This window comes from Eubalaena glacialis, chromosome 2 (genome assembly GCF_028564815.1).
Source record: "Eubalaena glacialis isolate mEubGla1 chromosome 2, mEubGla1.1.hap2.+ XY, whole genome shotgun sequence".
Taxonomy (NCBI): domain Eukaryota; kingdom Metazoa; phylum Chordata; class Mammalia; order Artiodactyla; family Balaenidae; genus Eubalaena; species Eubalaena glacialis.
In genome coordinates this window covers 57,430,848-57,452,199 of record NC_083717.1, presented here as the reverse complement: position 1 = coordinate 57,452,199, position 21,352 = coordinate 57,430,848, and the positions used below count along the sequence as shown (strand labels likewise).

The 21,352-nt window shown below is 39.9% G+C and overlaps 1 protein-coding gene across 1 annotated transcript; it reads right to left on the bottom strand.

Annotated features, from left to right (window-relative positions):
- Positions 1-14,682: 14,682 nt before the first annotated feature.
- Positions 14,683-16,342, bottom strand: NDN (necdin, MAGE family member). Its single transcript, XM_061181837.1, has one exon. The coding sequence runs from the start codon at positions 16,232-16,234 to the stop codon at positions 15,257-15,259; it is 978 nt and encodes a 325-aa protein (XP_061037820.1). The 5' UTR covers positions 16,235-16,342; the 3' UTR covers positions 14,683-15,256.
- Positions 16,343-21,352: the final 5,010 nt, after the last annotated feature.

Genomic DNA, 21,352 nt, shown 5'->3' with positions numbered 1-21,352 from the left:
AGGAATGATGAAAAGCAGATAATACATGCTGTATCTATTTGACACTAAAATGCATCCAGCCTCTATTTTGTGGCTGCCAAATGACTCTACAGTTTTTTCTCCAATTTTTTTTCACTCATATCCCAAACCTGGGATATATCACATTCCACGTAGGGACTTCTTAGGAAGTGGAACTATCAGTGCTCAAACCAGGACAATCCTAGGCAAACTGCTGGGATTTTGATAGGAATTGTGTTTAACCTATAGATGAATTGGATCTAATTACTATGCAATGTCGTCTGATCTTATAAACATGATGCTTCTCCCCATTTATTGATACTTAGGTCTTTGATTTTTTTATCGTTTTATACTTTTCAACATACATAGCCTATACATGTTTTGTTAGGTTTATACCTACCTTTGATATAAATGCACTGGATTTTACATTTCAGTTTCTAATTGTTAATTACTAATATTCAGAAATCTAATTGGCTGTGTGTGTTGACCTTTTATCTTGTGACTTTACTAAACTCACTTATTAGTTCTGGAAGTTTTTTGTTTTTATTTTTGGTATTTTTTTTTCCCTAGGTAGTCAATCATGTAACCTGCAAATAGAGGCAGCTTTATTTCTTCATTGTCATTATGTAAACATGTGTTTCCTTTCCTCGTCCTATTGAACTGGTCAGGAAGTTAACTCCCAATGTGAAAAGGAGTTAAGAGAGCCTACTCTTCCCAATCTTCAAGGGAAGCATTCAGTCTTCCACCATTAAACGTTATGTAATGTTAACTGTAGCCTGGTTTTTTGTTTGTTTGTTTGTTTATGGTCCTCATCAGGTTGATGATTTCTCTTCTATACCTAGTTTGCTAAGAATTTTTATCATGAATGGGAGTTGAATTTTGTCAAATACTTTTTCTGCATGAATTGATACGAAAATGTGATTTTTATTCTAAAGACTATGAATATGGTGTATTAAGATGATTGATTTTTTAATATTGAAACAACTTTGCATTCCTAGAATAAATAAACTTGGTAGTAGAATATTATCCTTCTTTCATATTGATACATTAAATTTGCTAATATCTGCCGGAGTCAGCCATGACAGCCGCTCCTGGAAAACCTCAGTCTTCTCCATCCTCTAGGACACTTCCGGGACTATCTTTCTCTCTTTTCACTTCCTTTCTGTCTTAAATTTTTACTTCCCTTGCCACTGCTTTGAGAAAATAGAGAACCACCAACTTCCTGTCACATACACAAACGTGCATACATCTAATCAGTCATTTTACCCTTCTGTCTGTCCCTATAGAGAATGTATAACTGACTTTGTTTAAGGCTTGATCTCACCACACCCTCAACACTGGTTTCTTTCCAATGGCAGTGGAATATATTCAAGTTGTTGACCCTGACATGCTCAATTGTTTTTCTTTTTAATCAATTTTTAAAAATTGAAGTATAGTTGATTTACAATGTGTTAATTTCTGCTATACAGCAAAGTGATTCAGTTATATACATATGTATATATATATATATATATATATATACACATTCTTTTTAAAAATATTCTTTTTCATTATGGTTTATCATAAGATATTGAATATAGTTCTCTGTGTTATACAGTAGGACCTTGTTGTTCATCCATTCTATATATAAAAGCTTACATCTGCTAACCCTCACCTCTCACTCCATCCCTCCCCCAAACCCTCTCCCTTGGCAACCACAAGTATGTTTCTATATGTCCATGATTCTGTTTCTGTTTCATAGATAGGTTCCTTTGTGTCATATTTTACATTCCGAATATTAGTGATATCATATGAAATTTGTCTTTCTCTTTCTGCTTACTTCACTTAGTATGATAACCTCTAATTGCATCCATGTTGCTGCAAATGGCTTTATTTAATTTATTTTATATATATAATTATATATATAATTATATATATATATATATATATATATATATATATATATATATCTCACATCTTCTTTATCCATTTAGGTTGTTTCCATGTCTTGGGTATTGTAAATAGTGCTGCTATGAACATGGGGGTGCATGTATCTTTTTGAATTATAGTTTTGTCTGGATATATGCCCAGGAGTGGGATTGCTGGGTCATATGGTAATTCTATTTTTAGTTTTCTGAGGAACTTCCATACTGTTTTCCACAGTGGTTGTGCCAACTTACATTCCCACCAACAGTGTATGAGAGTCCCCTATTCTCCACACCCCCTCCACTGACATGCTCAATTCTTAGGTCACTGAAGTTTGTCTTCTGTTAAAACTTATTCCATTGAAATTACTCTTAATTAGAGGAAAATGATCTATTTATTAGTAACTTCAGTGCACATTATTTTAGTACTTCACAGCTCAACTAAATTTAACACTACTTTCATCCTCTCCTTCCCTTGGCATCTATAAAACCATAGATTTTAGGTTTTGCTTTATTCCTAATCTCTGTCCACTGTTTGTTTATATTCTTTGAGAGTTCTGTCTCTGCTTGTCCATTCAATATTTGTTCTCTGCAATGCTCCATCCTGCATCTCTTTCCCCTCATTTTCCAAGGTTCCCAAACTCCTTTGCCTTTAGGAAGTAGAACAGTAAAGAAGCATGAGGATAGCTGCTGCTCATGTCTGAGTGACCTGAACTGTGGATGCCCTGCCTTAACTGCTCGGGCATAGCACAGGTTACCTTTCCAAGCCCATGCATTCTCCCTAAGCAATATCATTCACTCCCATTCATGGGTTCATGGAATCTTAATCTACATCTTCATTTTTTCTCTTAGGAATTCCTCCCCAGTCAAATGGACCTCTCTGCTTAGATGTCTCACATTCACATCAAACTCAACATGTCTAAAGCTGAACTCAGCATCTTTCCACATAAACCTGCTTTTTCTTTGCTCCCAAACCCAAGAGTAGGTATTACTTAAACAGGAACTTGGCCATACTCGTTGACTCTTCCCTGTCCTTATTCCTAGCATCTAATCAATCACCAGCTTCTGTCAACTTTATCTCCAAATATTGATCATTTTTTTCCCATTAATCTTCATTACTCATTCCCTAGTTAAGGTCACCATTATCTCTCACCTGATCTAATGCATACCACACTATATGTCTCTGAACTTAATCCTCATTATCTTATCTCTAATCATCATTGGTCCTACTAATGTAACATCCCCCTCCCCACACACACATTCAAATGCTTATGGTATCTCAGCAGCATTTGACACCACTGGCCAATTCCTCCAGCTCAGAATGCTTTTATTTTAATTTATATAATCCAATATTCTTTTGGTTTATTTTTCTGTCTCTCAGTTAATTATTCTTTGGAGTCACTTCACCAGATCTTCCTTCAATACTAGACATGGAAATGTTTCGGTTTCCCAGAATACAATCATGGACACACACTTCTCTTTACCCTTTACACTTTCTCTCTGGATAAATACATTGCTCCAATGAAGGGCGATGATTCATTCTCTTAAGTGAGGCATCTTTATTAATTGTCTACTGTATATTTTTCTTAAGATATTTCCTAGAGTCCGACTATGTAAACTCTTTATGACTTTTGCCCCAAACCAGTTCTTTCCCCCCTCTTCCTTAACTCATTAAATCACACTCCCATTCACTCTTGAAAAGATATCTGCAACCCCATGTCCAAAAACGAACCACACTCCACCTTCTTCTACATAATCCTCATCTCCTAATGGAGTCCCATTTTTGACACTAACTCCTCTCAAGTCATTCTGAATATAATAGAGTAGTATTTGATTTATTGTTTTGGGGAGGAATACAAATACTATTTATTATAAATTTGATTCAAATTTTCTAAGCAAGGTGCTTTTTTCTGTCTTTTTTTTGAATTTTTGAATTTTATTTTATTTATTTTTTATACAGCAGGTTCGTATTAGTTATCCATTTTACACATATTAGTGTATATATGTCAATCTCAATCTCCTAATTCATCCCACCACCACCACCACCACCCCCGCCACTTTCCCCCATTGGTGTCCATACGTCTGTTCTCTACATCTGTTTCTCTATTTCTGTCCTGCAAACTGGTTCATCTGTACCGTTTTTCTAGGTTCCACATATATGTGTAAATATACGATATTTGTTTTTCTCTTTCTGGCTTACTTCATTCTGTATGACAGTATCTAGCTTCATCCACATCTCTACAAATGACCCAATTTCATTCCTTTTTATGGCCGAGTAATATTCCATTGTATATATGTAACACTTCTTCTTTATCCATTCATCTGTCGATGGGCATTTAGGTTGCTTCCATGACCTGGTTATTGTAAATAGTGCTGCAATGAACATTGGGGTGCATGTGTCTTTTTGAATTAAGGTTTTCTCTGGGTATATGCCCAGTAGTGGGATTGCCGGGTCATATGGTTATTCGATTTTTAGTTTTTTAAGGAACCTCCATACTGTTCTCCATAGTGGCTGTATCAATTTACATTCCCACCAACAGTGCAAGAGGGTTCCCTTTTCTCCACACCCTCTCCAGCATTTGTTGTTTGTAGATTTTCTGATGATGCCCATTCTAACTGGTGTGAGGTGATACCTCATTGTAGTTTTGATTTGCATTTCTCTAATAATTAGTGATGTTGAGTAGCTTTTCATGTGCCTCTTGGCCATTGTATGTCTTCTTTAGAGAAATGTCTATTTAGGTCTTCTGCCCATTTTGGGATTGGGTTGTTTGTTTTCTTAATATTGAGCTGCATGAGCTGTTTATATATATTGGAGATTAATCCTTTGTCTGTTGAATCGTTGGCAAATATTTTCTCCCATTCTGAGGGTTATCTTCTCATCTTTTTTATGGTATCCTTTGCTGTGCAAAAGATTTTAAGTTCCATTAGGGCCCATTTGTTTATTTTGGTTTTTATTTCCATTTCTCTAGCAGGTGGGTCAAAAAGGATCTTGCTGTGATTTATGTCATAGAGTGTTCTGCCTATGTTTTCCTCTAAGAGTTTGATAATGTCTGGCCTTACGTTTAGGTCTTTAATTCATTTTCAGTTTTTTTTTTGTATGATGTTAGGGAGTGTTCTAATTTCGTACTTTTACATGTACCTGTCCAGTTTTCCCAGCACCACTTATTGAAGAGGCTGTCTTTTCTCCACTGTATATTCTTGCCTCCTTTATCAAAGATAAGGTGACCATATGTGCATGGGTTTATCTCTGGGCTTTCTATCCTGTTCCATTGATCTATATTTCTGTTTTTGTGCCAGTACCATATTGTCTTGATTACTGTAGCTTTGTAGTATAGTCTGAAGTCAGGGAGTCTGATTCTTCCAGCTCCGTTTTTCTCCCTCAAGACTGCTTTGGCTATTTGGGGTCTTTTGTGTCTCCATACAAATTTTAAGATTTTTTGTTCTAGCTCTGTAAAAAATGCCATTGGTAATTTGATAGGGATTGCATTGAATCTGTAGATTGCTTTGGATAGCAGAGTCATTTTCACAATGTTTATTCTTCCAATCCAAGAACATGGCATATCTCTCCATCTGTTTGTATCATGTTTAATTTCTTTCATCAGTGTCTTATAGTTTTCCACATACAGGTCTTTTGTCTCCCTAGATAGGTTTATTCCTAAATATTTTATTATTTTTGTCGCAATGGTAAATGGGAGTGTTTCCTTAATTTCTCTTTCAGATGTATAGGAATACAAGAGATTTCTGTGCATTAATTTTGTATCCTGCAAGTTTACCAGATTCATTGATTAACTCTAGTCGTTTTCTGGTGGCATCTTTAGGATTCTCTGTGTATAGTATTATGTCATCTGCAAACAGTGACAGTTTTACTTCTTCTCTTCCAATTTGTATTCCTTTTATTTCTTTTTCTCCCCTGATTGCCATGGCTAGGACTTCCAAATCTATGTTGAAAAATAGTGGCGAGAGTGGACATCCTTGTCTTGTTCCTGATCTTAGAGGCAATGTTTTCAGTTTTTCACCATTGAGAATGGTGTTTGCTGTGGGTTTGTCATATATGGCCTTTATTATGTTGTGGTAGGTTCCCTCTATGCTCACTTTCTGCAGAGTTTTTATCATAACGGGTGTTGACTTTGTCAAAAGCTTTTTCTACATCTATTGAGATGATCATATGGTTTTTATTCTTCAATTTGTTAATATGGTGTATCACCTTTGTTGATTTGCGTATATTAAAGAATCCTTGCATCCCTGGGATAAATCCCACTTGATCATGGTGTATGATCCTTTTAATGTGTTGTTGGATTCTGTTTGCTAGTATTTTGTTGAGGATTTTTTCAACTCTGTTCATAAGTGATATTGGTCTGTAATTTTCTTTTTTTGTAGTATCTTTGTCTGGTTTTGGTAACAAGGTGATGGTGGTCTCATACAATGAGTTTGGGAGTGTTCCTTCCTCTGCAATATTTTGGAAGAGTTTGAGAAGGATGGGTGTTAGCTCTTCTCTAAATGTTTGATAGAATTCACCTGTGAAGCTTTCTGGTCTTGGACTTTTGTTTGTTGGAAGATTTTAAATCACAGATTCAATTTCATTACTTGTGATTGATCTGTTCATATTTTCTATTTCTTTCTGGTTCAGTCTTGGAAGCTTATACCTTTCTAAGAATTTGTCCATTTCTTCCAGGTTTTCCATTTTATTTGCATAGAGTTGCTTGTAGTAGTCTCTTAGGATGCTTTGTATTTCTGCGGTGTCTGTTGTAATTTCTCCTTTTTCATTTCTAAGTTTATTGATTTGAGTCCTCTTCCTCTTTTTCTTGATGATCCTAGCTAATGGTTTATCAATTTTGTTGTGTCTTCTCAAAGAACCAGCTTTTAGTTTTGTTGATCTTTGCTATTGTTTTCTTTGTTTCTATTTCATTTATTTCTGCTCTGATCTTTAAGATTTCTTTCCTTCTGCTAACTTTGGGTTTTGTTTGATCTTCTTTCTCTAGTTCCTTTAGGTGTAAGGTTAGATTGTTTATTTGAGATTTTTCTTGTTTCTTGAGGTAGGATTGTATTGCTATAAACTTCCCTCTTTGTACTGCTTTTGCTGCATATCATAGGTTTTGGATTGTCCTGTTTTCATTGTCATTTGTCTCTAGGTAATTTTTCATTTCCTCTTTGATTTCTTCAGTGATCTCTTGGTTATATTGTAGTGTTTAGCCTCCATGTGTTTGTGTTTTTTACGTTTTTTTCTCTGTAATTGATGTCTAATCTCATAGTGTTGTGGTCAGAAAAGATGCTTGATATTATTCCAATTTCCTTAAATTTACTGAGGTTTGATTTGTGACCCAAGTTGTGATCTATCCTGGATACTGTCCCATGCACACTTGAGAAGAAAGTGTAATCTGCTGTTTTTGGATGGAATGTCCTATAAATATCAATTCAATCTATCTGGTCTATTGTGTCATTTAAAGCTTGTGTTTCCTTATTAATGTTCTGTTTGAATGATCTGCCCATTGGTGTAAGTGAGGTGTTAAAGTTCCCCACTATTATTGTGTTACTGTCGATTTCCTCTTTTATAGCTGTTAGCAGTTGCCTTATGTATTGAGGTGCTCCTATGTTGGGTGCATATATATTTATAATTGTTATATCTTCTTCTTGGATTGATCCCTTGATCATTATGTAGTGTCCTTCCTTGTCTCTTGTAACATTCTTTATTTTAAAGTCTATGTTATCTGATATGAGTATTGCTACTCCAGCTTTCTTTTGATTTCCATTTGCATGGAATATCTTTTTCCATCCCCTCACTTTCAGTCTGTACGTGTCCCTAGGTCTGAAGTGGGTCTCTCATAGACAGCATATATATGGGTCTTGCTTTTGTATCCATTCAGCGAGCCTGTGTCTTTTGGTTGGAGCATTTAATCCTTTCATGTTTAAAGTAATTATCTATATGTATATTACTATTACCATTTTCTTAATTGTTTTGGGTTTGTTTTTGTAGGTCTTTTTCTTCTCTTGTGTTTCCCACTTAGAGAAGTTCCTTTAGCATTTGTTGTAGAGCTGGTTTGGTGGTGCTGAGTTCTCTTAGCTTTTGCTTGTCTGTAAAACTTTTGATTTCTCCATCAAATCTGAATGAGATCCTTGCTGGGTAGAGTAATCTTGGTTGTATAATAGAGTAGTATTTTAAAAACATAATTTCAAATAAGTCCCAAACTGTTTAGTGATTTCTATTTACTCTTTAATACAATTTGCCTGTAAATTCTGGCCTGTTGCCCCACACTCTCCTAATTATCTGCCCTTTTTTATCCTCTAGAATGCATTACTATTATTAGCATGATTTTTTAATCAAATGACAGCACTGCCTTAAAAATAAGCTGACTTTCAAAAATTAAATATACCATACCTTCTTTATCCATTAATAGATAAATAAATAAATAAAACATATATATATACACAACAGAATATTATTCAGTCATGATAAGGAAGGGAAGCCTGTCATTTGCAACAACATGGATGAAACCTGACAGCATTAGGCTAAGTGAAATAAGTCAGGCACAGAAAGACCAATATTGTTTGATATGACTTATATGTAGAATCTAATGAAGAGCCAAACTCATAGAGACAGAATAGTGTGGTGGTTACCAGGGGCTGGGGTAGAAGTAAGGGTGATGAGAAGATGTTGGTCAAAGTGTACAGACTTCCAATTATAAGATGAATAAGTTCTGGGGGTCTAATGCATAGCATGTTCTCACCACAAAGAATATAATTATGCGATATGCTGGAGTGGTTAGCTAACATTTTGGTGGTGATCATTTTGCAATCTATAAATGTATCAAATCAACACATTGTACACCTTAAACTTACACAGTGCTGTTCAATTATATCTCAGTAAATCTTGGAAAAAAAGAAATACAGAGATAAGTAGGTGGCTATTGATAATTGTTCAGTGGTTTGTAGATGTCATGCTCAACATCTCTGTGATTTGCCTCTTTTCATTCTTGACATCACAGGATGCGCAATAGCTCCTGATATTCCTTCTATGTTCTTAGAAGGAGTAAAATGATGTGGGAAGGAAAAGCTTAGGTATTTCTTCTATGTCTTAACTGGAACATCTCTGACAGGCTGAGATATCACATACTCAGCTTGTGCTGCCTCTGTTAAAGAGACAAACCAGAAGAGTGTTGGGGGTTGCTTGTTGCCCAGCTCATCTGTAATGCTGTGTCTTGTAGTAAAGGAAACCAGGAAATCCACTTAATTAACTCTGGGCCTTCACATATGCTTGTTCTCTCTGCTCTTTGCTAGATGTCTCCTAATCCTTCCAGTATCTGCTGAAATGTCACCTTTTCAGAAAACTCTTTCCTGAGCATCTTATCTCAGCTGATCTCCTCCACTATTCTTTATCATTCTAACCAAGTCATTTATCTCATTATCTTATCCAAATGTGTGATTTGTATTTAATGGTTCATTTGTTTGTTTACCTTTTTATTGTGCTGTATCTGCACTGTGAGTCTCAGTAAACTCCTTGAGGCCAGGGGCCCTTGATGTCTAATTCACTAATGTGTACACAGAACCCAGCACAAGGTAGCCTTATAGTTGAAGTTCAACAAAAAAAATTATATATATATGTAATATTATATATACTATTATGGTAGTATATATAATATTATATATATTAATAAATAATATTATAAATATATATAGGTTGCGAATAAGGGGACACATGAAACCCTTTAGACATTGAAAAATGCATAATATATTTAAGGGCTCCAAACCCCTTGGTAGGTGAAACAAAGAATAATGGGGTAAATTAAGCGATAAAGAGGGATGTTTTAGACCCCTGATTAGCAATCAGAAGAAAACAAAAAGGAAGATACGTATTCAAAAGAAGGGCTTCTTTCAGCACAGTTACTTCTAAGGCTGTTGGGCTGTCATAGGATTAAAATTACTCACAACTTCAGGGCATTGAATGCATCTTCAGCACGATATTTTTCTTCTCTTTATCCGACGTTCTAGCCTCTAGCCCATTCTGAAATTTCCCATATTCTTTTTAGTAGATTTTCAGAAACTTTATAGTCTCACATGCTTGTGTATTTGTTCACACAACTGTTCCTCCACACAAATCTACCTTTCCCAAACCACTTTCACGTTGCTAATTCTTTCTCATCCTATAGACGTATATTTATATGTCACTCCTCTTGGAAAGTCCAAGTTGGATGCACTGGTTTGAGCCTCTTTAGCCTCCATACTTCTCCTGGAGTGGCATTCACTGCACTGAAGTGTAATTCTTGTTATTCATCTCCTTCTTTCAATGCACTGAAAGTTCTGTGAGCACAGGACAATGTCTAGTCTGTTCACTATTGCATCGCTGACTCCTAACACTGCAAATGCAACATATTAGGTGCTCAACACACACTACAAATTAGTGCATAAAACAGGAAAGCATGTACAGTCGACTCGAACAATACAGTTTTGAACTGAGTGGGTCCACTTACAGGCAGAGTTTTTAATCAATAAATGCTTACTACAGGATCTGTGGTTGGTTGACTGCATGAATGGGGAACCGGGGATATGGAGGGTGACAGTAAATTTATTCTCCAATGGACTGTGGCTGGGTCAGCACCCCTAATGACCTAACATACCCACCCCTGGTTGTTGAGGGATCGACAGTAGTTATTCATACAGTTCTATCAGGGCATCAGATGCCAATTTCTAATCACCCTTGCTAGTAAAGGATGTTGGCTTTTATTACATCTTTGATCAATTAGCATACAAAAAGTATCTTGATTTAATAGTGTGTGGTTGGATTTTTTTTTCTTTCATTTTTTCACTTGTTATTTGTGTCACGTTTGGAGCACTAACCTGTTTGTGTCCTTGGCTCATTTACCTAGTAATAAATTATTTATTTGCCCTTTCTCCTTAGAAACAAACAAGCAAAACTTTACACCTGTAAGAATAGAACGTCTATCATCAAAAAGATAAGAAATATTAAACATTGGGGGGGACGTGGAGAAAAAGGAACCCTCCTACAACTGTTGGTGGAAATGCAAATTGATGCAGTCACTATGAAAACAGCATGGAAGTTCCTCCAAAAATTCAAAATGGAAATGCCATGTGATCCAGCAATTTCACTTCTGGGCATTTATCTGAAAGAAAATAAATTGCTATCTCAAAAAGCTATCTACAACACCACGTTCATTGCAGCATAATTTTACAACAGCCAAGACACGGAAGCAACCTAAATGTCCATGGCAGATGAATGGATTAAAAAAAATGTGTGTGATATTCCACATAAAATGGAATATTATTCAGCCGTAAAAAAGGAAATTCTGCCATTTGCGACAACACAAATAAAATTTGAGGGCATTATGCTAAGTGAAATAAATCAGACATAGAAAAGTAGATACTATATTATCTCACTTGTAAGTGGAATCTAAAACAAACAAACAAACAAAAAACAGAACTCATAGATACAGAGAACTAATTGGTGGTTGCCGGAGGCAGGGGTTGGGTGGTGGGTGAAATGGGTAAAGGTCTTCAAAAGGTACAAATTTCCAGTTAAGATGAATAAGTCCTGGAGATGTAATGTGTATATGATGACTATAGTTAACAATATTGTATTGCATATTTGAAAGTTGCAAAGAGAGTAGATCTTAAAAGTTCTCATCATGAGAAAAAACTATTGTAACAATGTGAGGTGATGAATCTTCACTAAATTTACTGTGGTAATCCATATATCAAATCATTACATTGCACAGCTAAAACCAATACAATGGTATAAGTCAATTATATCTCAATAAAAATAAAATAAATAAAAACCTGATACATATTTGCCCATTTTCTTGGTGTATTCACAAAACTAACTTGAAAAAAATTGTTTATACTAGTTTTCTGTATTTTTAAATTTCATTAATTTCAACTTGTCCATGTTTCCTCTGCTTTAGAGTGGCTGGTCTTTATTTGCCATGCTTCCTTTTGTTTTTGCTATGTGGTAGAGTAGGTCTTTTATAATATTTTGAATTTCTTAACTCATATAACAAATACTTCTCAAGCACGTACATATGCCACCCTTAAATTAGGCATCAAGGAAATGGTGAAAATGACAGATACAGTTTTTTGCCTTTAAGTATCTTACATCCCAGGAAGAGAAATACAAACTTATTTATAAACAGCATGAGTGAATAGTTTAGGATACTATTGGAGGTAATACTAGGAGAACACGGCTGTGCTTTCAAGGCCAGACAGCATTTCCACTGGAAGTGATGCTCATGAGCTGGTCAGGTAAAACTCAAGTGGAGGGGGCCATAGATGACTTTTCAAGCAGAGGAAATACTTAACTGCATAAGAAGTTCATTTAAAACATGTCTTCCTTTTTTCATAATGATACTACGAAAGTCATTTATTTTCCTCTCAGAATACCTTATATGAGGGGGCACTATACTTTATATTCAGTTTATAAAGGTCTTTTTGCCCTCCATGACTTTAATTAAATGAAGTTAATTACAGTGAAATATGCGTGTGGGTATTTGTAAAGAAGTGAGGTTCTGGTTGGCAAGACAGATGGAGAAAATGTCAAATGTTGTGGGGAATTACTCTTTCCCAGCCGCAGCCGTCTGGGCTTCACTACACTGTTATCTCGGCTGGAACATCGAGGGTCTGCAGACCCCTTCCTGAATGACCTTTCCCGGCACCTCGTAGATGAAGCTTTTGGAAAATATTTGACCAACCCCCAGAACCTTTCAGTTGAGCCCAGCATGAAAATCCAAGAGTGATATTGGATGCTCCTTCCATGTGCCCCAAGCTGCTGTCCCTGCAGGACCAGGTGCCATGAATTAGCCCTGTTCCACATCTGGTAAGCCTTTCCCTCTGGGTCTGGCTGCCTCCAAGCCTGCATGGGAGGTGAGCAGCCCTGCCCGCATGACTTGCTGGGGTCAGCTTCTCATTTCTCATGATCCTGTCCTTCTCTCAAGATTTGGTCCTCTATAGCACAGGTGATGTGCCTGTGTCAGGGAGCTTGGGGAAGCTCTGGAGTGGTTCTCCCAGTCTCCTCTGGCAGAGAGGAAAGTAAATACAAACACTGAGAGGTGAGGGGACTGCCTGCCCGGTGACTTCTGGGTTTGATGAAAAAAGTGTTCAGGAGTTACAGTTGCTGCAAGCAGAATTAGGACGTTAGAGAAAGTGTCCAGTACCCCGCCTTGGCAGGGGAGACAGCTGTGGCCCTGTTCCAGAAATGAGACATCCCGGACATAATTTTACATTTAAAGGGACAGATTTGTTTTGATTCTGCAGGAAGTTTTGGGGTGAGAGGGAGGTAATTTTTTTTAACAGTTCTAAAATTTCTGAGTTCACTTTGGCTCAGGGTAAGAAGTGGCATCGAAGCCAGGGCACAGCTGCCTGAGTTATTGCAGAAATGCCCCCTACCTGCCACAGGAGGCCTCACAGGACGTGTACTAAAAGGGATGGATTTCATCTAAGGACATGTGAGGCTTCTTCAGCACTTTAGCGCCTGCACCTGCCTGTTAAGTACTGTCATTTAAGTGATGAGAATCCTAGTTCCCAATTCAGATTGTAATTCCCTCACCCAAATATAACTCCCAGGTTACTTCTTTTCAGGGTGATGTGACCTATGTGTTCCCCTCATTTTCCAGCCTCCCCAGAATAGGATCTGGCTTTAACCAAATGGTCTTTTCCAATGTCCTGAAGTTTGAAAGATTTTCAGTCTTATTAAAAGCCCATTTCTCTCTCTCTCCCTTGCAGGACTGAGAGCTTTATAATGAGATTTATCCCCAGGCACTACCCTTCACCCCCTCCCTCACCCCCCCCCCCCGCCGAGGGATTGTTTAGTGGCCCATTGCAATTCCAGAGTTGCTGGGTTGGAGACACCCCAAGACGCGACCTTCCTACCCCAACCCCACCTCCCTCTCCCAGGTGTCCCATGTGTGTTCCTCCAGCACCACTGATTAGAGACTACTCCAACATCCCAGTCCTTCAGGGAAGACCATGTTTCAAATCTTGGTTTCACTGCTAAGCAGGAACATGACTTGGTTAGGTCCATTAATCTCTCCGAAATGAAGTTTCTTGATTTGTACAGTCAGAATATGACTGCTTCCTCTAGAAGATTAATGTGAGGATTCATTAGAAAAATAAAACCCCTAGCCTTGTGTGAATGGGTTGGGGGGTAGGGAGCTAAAAGTACAGACTCTAACAAGGAATTTTTTAAAAGGCATAAACTAAAAGGCAGGAGGTAGGGGAGCAGCTGGAGGCAGGCGGGTAAAAGTATAGGCTCTGGACTCATTCAGTCTGGGTCCAAACCCTAGCCTCTCCTCGCACGAAGACTTTATGATCTAGGGAAAGTTAATTACCTGCTTTGTTCCTGTATTTCCTCCACGGTGCAGATGTAATAAGTGCCTGCCTCACAAGGCTGTTGTGAGGATTAAATAAAAAGAGAAAATACACATAAAGGATTTAGTACAATGCCTCACTCTTTTCGTGCCCACAAAAACAGCTATTATTTTTCATAAAATGTAGAAATGCAAGAGAGGAAATTACTCTAAATATTAACATTTATTATTTCTATGTGATGTGATTATGACCCTGTTTTGGTTTTTATACTTTTCTCTATTTGTCAAAGTTCTGAAATGAACTTGTGAGTTCCATTTTGAAAATAAAACTATACACTTCACACATTTATGAGTCATGATGAATAGTGATGTCCCCGCGCTATTAGATGAAATAGTGGTATCTGTGCATTTTGTAATTCCCATTCCCAACCCATAATATTTTGTTAAAAAGATAAAGTACACTTTTCCATGAATGATTGTATCACAAGAATCTTTAATGTTTACTTTAAAGTTTACTCATGGTGGGGTTGTATCTGTGTTTAGTAAAGTGTGCCCACGTTGCGCCCGTTTCAGTCCACATCACCACACTCCACACCGATGTTTCCTGCGCCCAGGGAGATCACAAAGACAGGGGTCTTGACTTTTCTCTTGGTTATGCCAGCTTTTCTGGGGAGTTCTTCCAAACTCTCCAGGACCAGTCTACCCAATACACATCCTCCGTTCCATGTAAAAGAATAAGATGGAAAATGTCTCAATGTATTTCATAAGTTTAGCACGTCTCTGGTACAAAATATTCAAGAAAGGTAGCACAAAAGCAAAGCACCAACTGAGCTTACTTATAAACAAACATGCATGAATCCTACACTCTATCTAATATTACTGAAATTAATACATCATTGCATTAAAAGGTATAAAAGCACTGTACTGAAAACTTAAAAGTTACACGTGAAATACTGCACTGTAAATCCTGAATACTCTAATGTCCCACCCCCACCCTTCCACCGCCCTGGTGAGGGGCAGAAACCATCCATCTGCCTCCAGACCTTGCTAGTCCTCGGAGACACTGTTGCGGGGGCAGTGGGCAGTGGGGTTGGCCTCCCGCAGAGCTCTGGCCTCTTCCAGTGCTTCCCTGTAGCGGGAAGGCCAGGCCTGGGGATCTTTCTTAAAGACCCTGGCCAGGAACTCCATGATCTGCATCTTGCTGATTTCACGGCTGGCACGGGAGCCCCAGAAGAACTCGTACTCAGGGGGCTCGACGTGGGGGACGCGCTGGTACTTCAGGTAGTTCTGCTGGACGAACTCCTCGGTGATGAGCTTTCTCACGTCTCCGAAAGTGGAGTGCTTCTTCCAAGGCCTCAGCCCTAGGATGCGCAGCACATTCCAGACGGCACTCTCTCGGGCGCCGCGACCCTTCACGTAGATGAGGCTCAGGATCATCAGCAGGAGGCCTGTCATCGGCATGCGGTTGCTCAGAGCGACCCTGTCCAGCTCCTCGGGCTCCAGAGCTTTGACCAGCGAGAACTCCATGGTGTGCAGGCTGGTCAGCCTCAGGTGCAGCCCGAACACCCGGGCGAGGATGAGGCTGGTGCGCCGGAGGATGCTTCTGCACCACTTCTTGTAACTGCCGATGACATCCTTCACCATGTCTGGGAACCAGATGATCATCCTCTTCTGGTCCTTGACCAGCACGTACCACATGAGCTCGTGCGCCTTCTGCACCAGCTGGGCCGGGGCCGGCGGCGCCGGGCCGGGCTGCGCTGCGCTCGGGGCCTGGTGGGCGCGGCCTTCCTCCGCGGCCTGCTGCAGGGCCTTCGGGTCTCCCTCTTCGCTTGGGGCCTGGGGCGCCGGCGAGGCCAGAGGGGCGTCGGGCGGGCCTACGGGAGGGCTCTCCGGCCCTGGGAAGATCGCAGCCTGAGACGCGGGCAGAGAGGGTCTTCCGGGAACCCCGGGGCTGCTGTGCACCTCGGAGTTGGAGGCCTCGGCTGCAAAGTTGGGGTCGCACACATCCTTACTTTGTTCGGACATGTCTGCTCCGTCTGGCAAGGGCACGGCCGCCTAGTCCAGGAGCTCTTCGAGTCTGCGCTCCCTCCTTGGACTCCTAGAGAGGAAGTGCGCGTTGCTGCGCGCGGCGCCTTCCGCAGCGGCCGGGCAGGGCGGGGCGGCGGCGGGACGGGCCAGTGCGCCTGCGCGTCCGCGGGCCTGGCAGGCGGACGGGCGGGCGGGGCGCCTGGCGGGAGGGAGTGGGGGGTGGGGGGCAGTGAGGCCCCGTGGAGGGTAGAGACTCCGCTAGAATATGGCATCAAGGATCACCACCCCCACCCCAGGCGTCCTGTTGGGCTAAGGTCTTGGGGAGGAGGGGAGGGAGATGGATGAGCACTGGACAAGGAGCAAGTTTAAGGGGAAAGATGGAAACTTAAGCTTAGGAGATGTTCAATTGGGTATATCCAGAATCAAGTTAAGAGATGAGTCCCAGAGCAAGACCTAGGCTGGTGTGTTAATTTGGCTTTCGGACAAGTGCGAGAATGTAAACTGAGAGAACAGTCAAGAAAATGTGTAAACTCTGAAAAAGATGTGGGAGATTGGAATTCTGAGGAATAATAATAAAAATTGATTGATTCCCTACCAAATCCAAGGGTTATAAATGAGAAATGCAGAAGGTAGTCAATCCATGTGCAGTGGAAACTTTCTTGAAGGTAATATACTAATGACGTTCTTAGTGTTTTAATGGTCATTGATTTTGGTTTTCAACTTCCCTTGGGTAATTTTGATGTAATTTTAATTTGTTTCATTAGGATCCCATCACACAGATTGCCGTATTTATTAGCACAGACTTGTATGATGGCTTTCCCCCTGTTTGTCCAGGATCTTCCTTCCCCTTATGACTGCTGCAACCTCCACATTTGTTCCTGTGGAAACTTCACCTTCTCACAGGACCCCACCCCCACCTTTGACAGAAACTGACTGGTCCCATGTTGGCAACCACACCCAAATCCGTCCCAAGACTTTTTTTTTTTTTTAATTAACATAGGTCCCCTAGATAGTATATGTCAGACTTTCTCAGATGACCAACGACATGAGATGTAACATATTGGTGGTGTTTTTCAATTTTAGAAAACAAATCTGCAGCGGGCAAAAACAAAGCTGACACTCCCAGAGAACAAAGCTGACACTCCCAGAGAAGCATCCTTGAAGCATCCAGAGGTGCAGGAACCTCTGGATCCAAGGTTCCTGAGGATGACCAGCAACCCTGGTCTGAGCCAGTGTGGTCTTTTAACCCTTCCTGGGTTTCCTCCAGCCAACAGCTTCTTAAATATGCCCTCTTGAGTCTGGTTATTGTCAGTTGAAACCCAAAGCATATTTACAATATTGTCTTGACATTTCTAGAATCCTCTCTTTATTTGCTTATATCCCCTTTCTCATTTTTCACTTTATTTTTTCTCAAGTAGATTGACTTCAAACGGTTTTCCATGCTGTTTTTCTATCTTTGGATTTTCATGCTTGTATCACCTTTAGCAGGACCATTCCCACACCAGTCCAATAGCATCCCTTAACCTCTTACTTCACGAGGATAATTCCTACAGATCATTCAGATATGTCTCCACGGGATTTTTTTCCTGTTCATCATTTTCTTCTTTAATTTATAGATTTCTATTTTTTAAAAATATCTTACAGGGTGGTGTCAGTTATATTAGGGTTTTTTTTAATTATGTAAGAATGGCTCAAATAGATTGATGGCCCCCGTTCTTCTTAAAATCATTCTCATTTCTTGCATTTTATCTCCACTAATTTTCTTTTTTATTTCATTTGGATATTTATTCTTTTTCTAACTGTTTGGGTTAATGATTGTGTTCGTTTAAGGTATTTTTAATAATGAAAATGTTTGAGCCTATAATTTAAATCTCAGCTCAACTTTAGCCATGGACCATAATTTTGCCATTGTGAGATTATGAAAATTACATCCTCCTATTTCACCCTCCTAGATTTAATGGATTAATGATCACAAGCTTGAGCACAACGATTAACACTTATATAGAAAAAGTAGGAAAGCAATTATACAAACAACAAATTTAAAATTATAGGAGCTCCTGCTGCTGTGGGATAACAGAGCTCTGGCCAGAGAATTGCTTGTGTTTCAGCTGCTGCCTGAGCTGGACTTGTCCTCATTTTGGTGAAGTTTCCCATGGTCAACAGTAAACTCCTACCTCTGCCACAGCTCACTCCACACCTTTCTTCTATTGGGAGAGTTGTTTAATACTATCCCAGAGCCTGTGGACTGGAACCACTATGAGGGATTATACTCAGAGGGTTTAAAGCTTTAGAACTGATGCCAAATTTGAAACCAAGTACAGAGTAAACGCCTAGTGCTGCTCACCCTTGGAGCCCAACTGTACACCTGCTAATATGATATCATTTTCTTCCAGGAAAAGTTCGGCTGAAGAGGGTGCATTTCCCAACAAAAAGAAAATCCATGGAGAGGGGGTGGAAAAAAGTAGAGCTTGGGATATCCCTTAAGTAGAGAAAGTGCACCTGCAGATGTGTCATGGGAGAGGTCAGTAGCTTGATGGCTTGATAGTAACACCTAATAAGGTGCCTCTCCATAACCCAGAGATGCAGGCCTTCAGAGAGATAAGATAAAAAGGCAGATGACAACTGTGGGTGGAAGAGGAAATCAGTACTCATGAGGCATCCAAAACTTCTTTAATTCAAGGGTCATGATTTGGGTCTGGAACTCCAGTGATGCCTTGCCAAATACTGTCTAATTTAGGCTCACTGGTTATCTTCAGGGTTGGCGCTATTCGATGTGGGCAATGAGTCCTCTCAGGGCCAGCAGCTTAGAAGCAAAGGCCTGAAGGTTGCAAAATATCTCTCCCCATAAAACTCATGAAGGGCCACTCTTTAAATCAAGATTCTGTAAATAGAAGTTCCGTGGATGCAAGAACTATATGGAGAACTTTTAACCTAAAATATTCTAGTGTGGACAATTTTGTTGGTGGGTTGCTTCAAACTCTGTAATGTGGAAAAGATTACACAGCTGTGGAATAGGCTGTTCTTGGCAGACTCAGGAATAGGAGGAGAGGCCTGTCCTGGCACTGGTTTCCATAGCGAACAGAGGGAGGGGGGTCACCCCAGAGCCTCCCGTGGACAGCGTACATGCTCACAGTGCAGAGGCCCAGAGGCCCCGAATGAAATGTGAATCCTTCTGGCTCTTTCCTGTCCACATAGGCAGCAACCCCACCTTGGAGCCCCCAGAGGGGCCCCAAATGCCTTGCAGGCCAAGGAATTGAGACAGAGAACTTACATTAATGCATTCAGAAAATATTGAGCAATGTCTATCATGTGCCTGAAAGATTTGCATTTTAGAAAAGTAGCTCAGGCAGTGGAGAAACCAATCACATTGGGACTGTTTGACAGGCTGGCCCCCTTTAATTAGAAAAGAATAAGAAGTGAGGACAGGCAGTGCTGCTGTCCGCAGTTGGGAGGGTGGGGGAGAGGACACAACCCTGGCCCTTCACCCCTTCAGTCTCCCTAGGGGACACTGTGCATGCCTGTCCAACTGAGGCCTAAAGACACTCCTGCAACCGGAGACCTTCTAGTCCTGTCCAGACCCACAGTGCAGCCTGCCAGCACTCAAGGACTAACAGGGTCAGGAGTGTCTTTTAGAAAAGTCAAATGGAATCAGAGTTAAGTCTGGAGTTGGGGGCAGGTAGAGAAGCAGAGGCAGAGAGACCAATTAGGAGAGTTTTCACAGGAATCCACTTAAAAATGGATGATTGATTGCATTTCATCTTCATTATGCAACTATTTATGAAACACTACATCTCAGTTATTGTGCCTGGGGAAATAAATGAGAAGGAGAGACGTGGTCTCTGCAATCCACAGTGAGGAGAAATGGTGGAGAAAAAAGGCCATAAGCAAATAAACAAGTTAGTAATTAAATAATCATTATGCATTATGTTGCCATGCATATCTCACGAGCCACAATGTTGTCACAGAGAATAGAACAGAGGCAATGGATGCTCAGTAGGGATGTAAATAATAAGGAAAGGTGAAGGGAGACGGTGAATACCAAGGACAACTGGGATCCTGTCTCAGGGTGGCTGGGATTGAGCAGTATTGTGGATCCAGGATATGGAGTCACCACTTCCTGAGACTATTCGGAGAGATGTACCTGGGAAGAGGGAGGGGTCGTGCCCAGCAGGTATCTGGGTATGTATGTCTCAAGAAAGACGCCTGGACTGACAGTAGAAGTTTGAGAGATAAACATGGTAAATAGCACCACCTTGAGAGACTGTCTAGAGCAAGGTTCTTCAAAAGGGACAGTCCTGGCATGAGAGTGAGACAATTTTTCATTGTGTGAGACCATATTGCACACCACACAAGTACCAACACCTGAACACCTCTGTCCCTATCAACACACATATAAATGCCTTCCAGACACGGGGAAAGCAAAAAGGAAGTGTAGGAAAAGAAAAAGAAGATGCCTTCCCCCTACACAGACAAAAGCCCTTTTATGGGCAGTCTGGTCTCTAGTTGAGAACCACTGAAAATTACAAGCAGGAGTGAGGAAAGACAGAGCTGACCAAGAAGCCCAGGTCAAGTAAGCCTCTTTCCAGACTATCATATGACTTTTCTCACTGGACCTGTTCTAGGACCTGTTAAAATAGATTGCTTCATCTTCAACATCTTTGTGAAGATAAATCCTGTTCAAGCAGACCCTGGGTACAAGTTTGTGGTGCGTAATTCTTTTTATATGTTGCTGAATTAACCTGCTGATATTTTGTTGAGGATGCTTATGTGAGTATTCATCATAGATATTGGTCTATAATTTTCACTTTTTGCATGGTCTTTATCTGGTTTTGATATCAGAGCCTCTTAAAATAACTTGGAGAATGTTCCCCACTCTTCAGTTATTATGGAGGAAAATGTATAGAATTGTTTTTATTTCTTTTTAAAATATTTGGTAGAATTTTTTCAATGGAACCACCAGTACCTAGAAATTTCTTTTTCAAATGGTTTGTAACTACCAATTCAGCTTGATTGTAGACCTATCAGACTATCTTTTTCATTCTGGGTGAATTTTGGTGCTTTGTGGTTTTTAAGGAGTTGGTGTATTTCATCTAAGTTGTTAATTTTGTGTGTGTA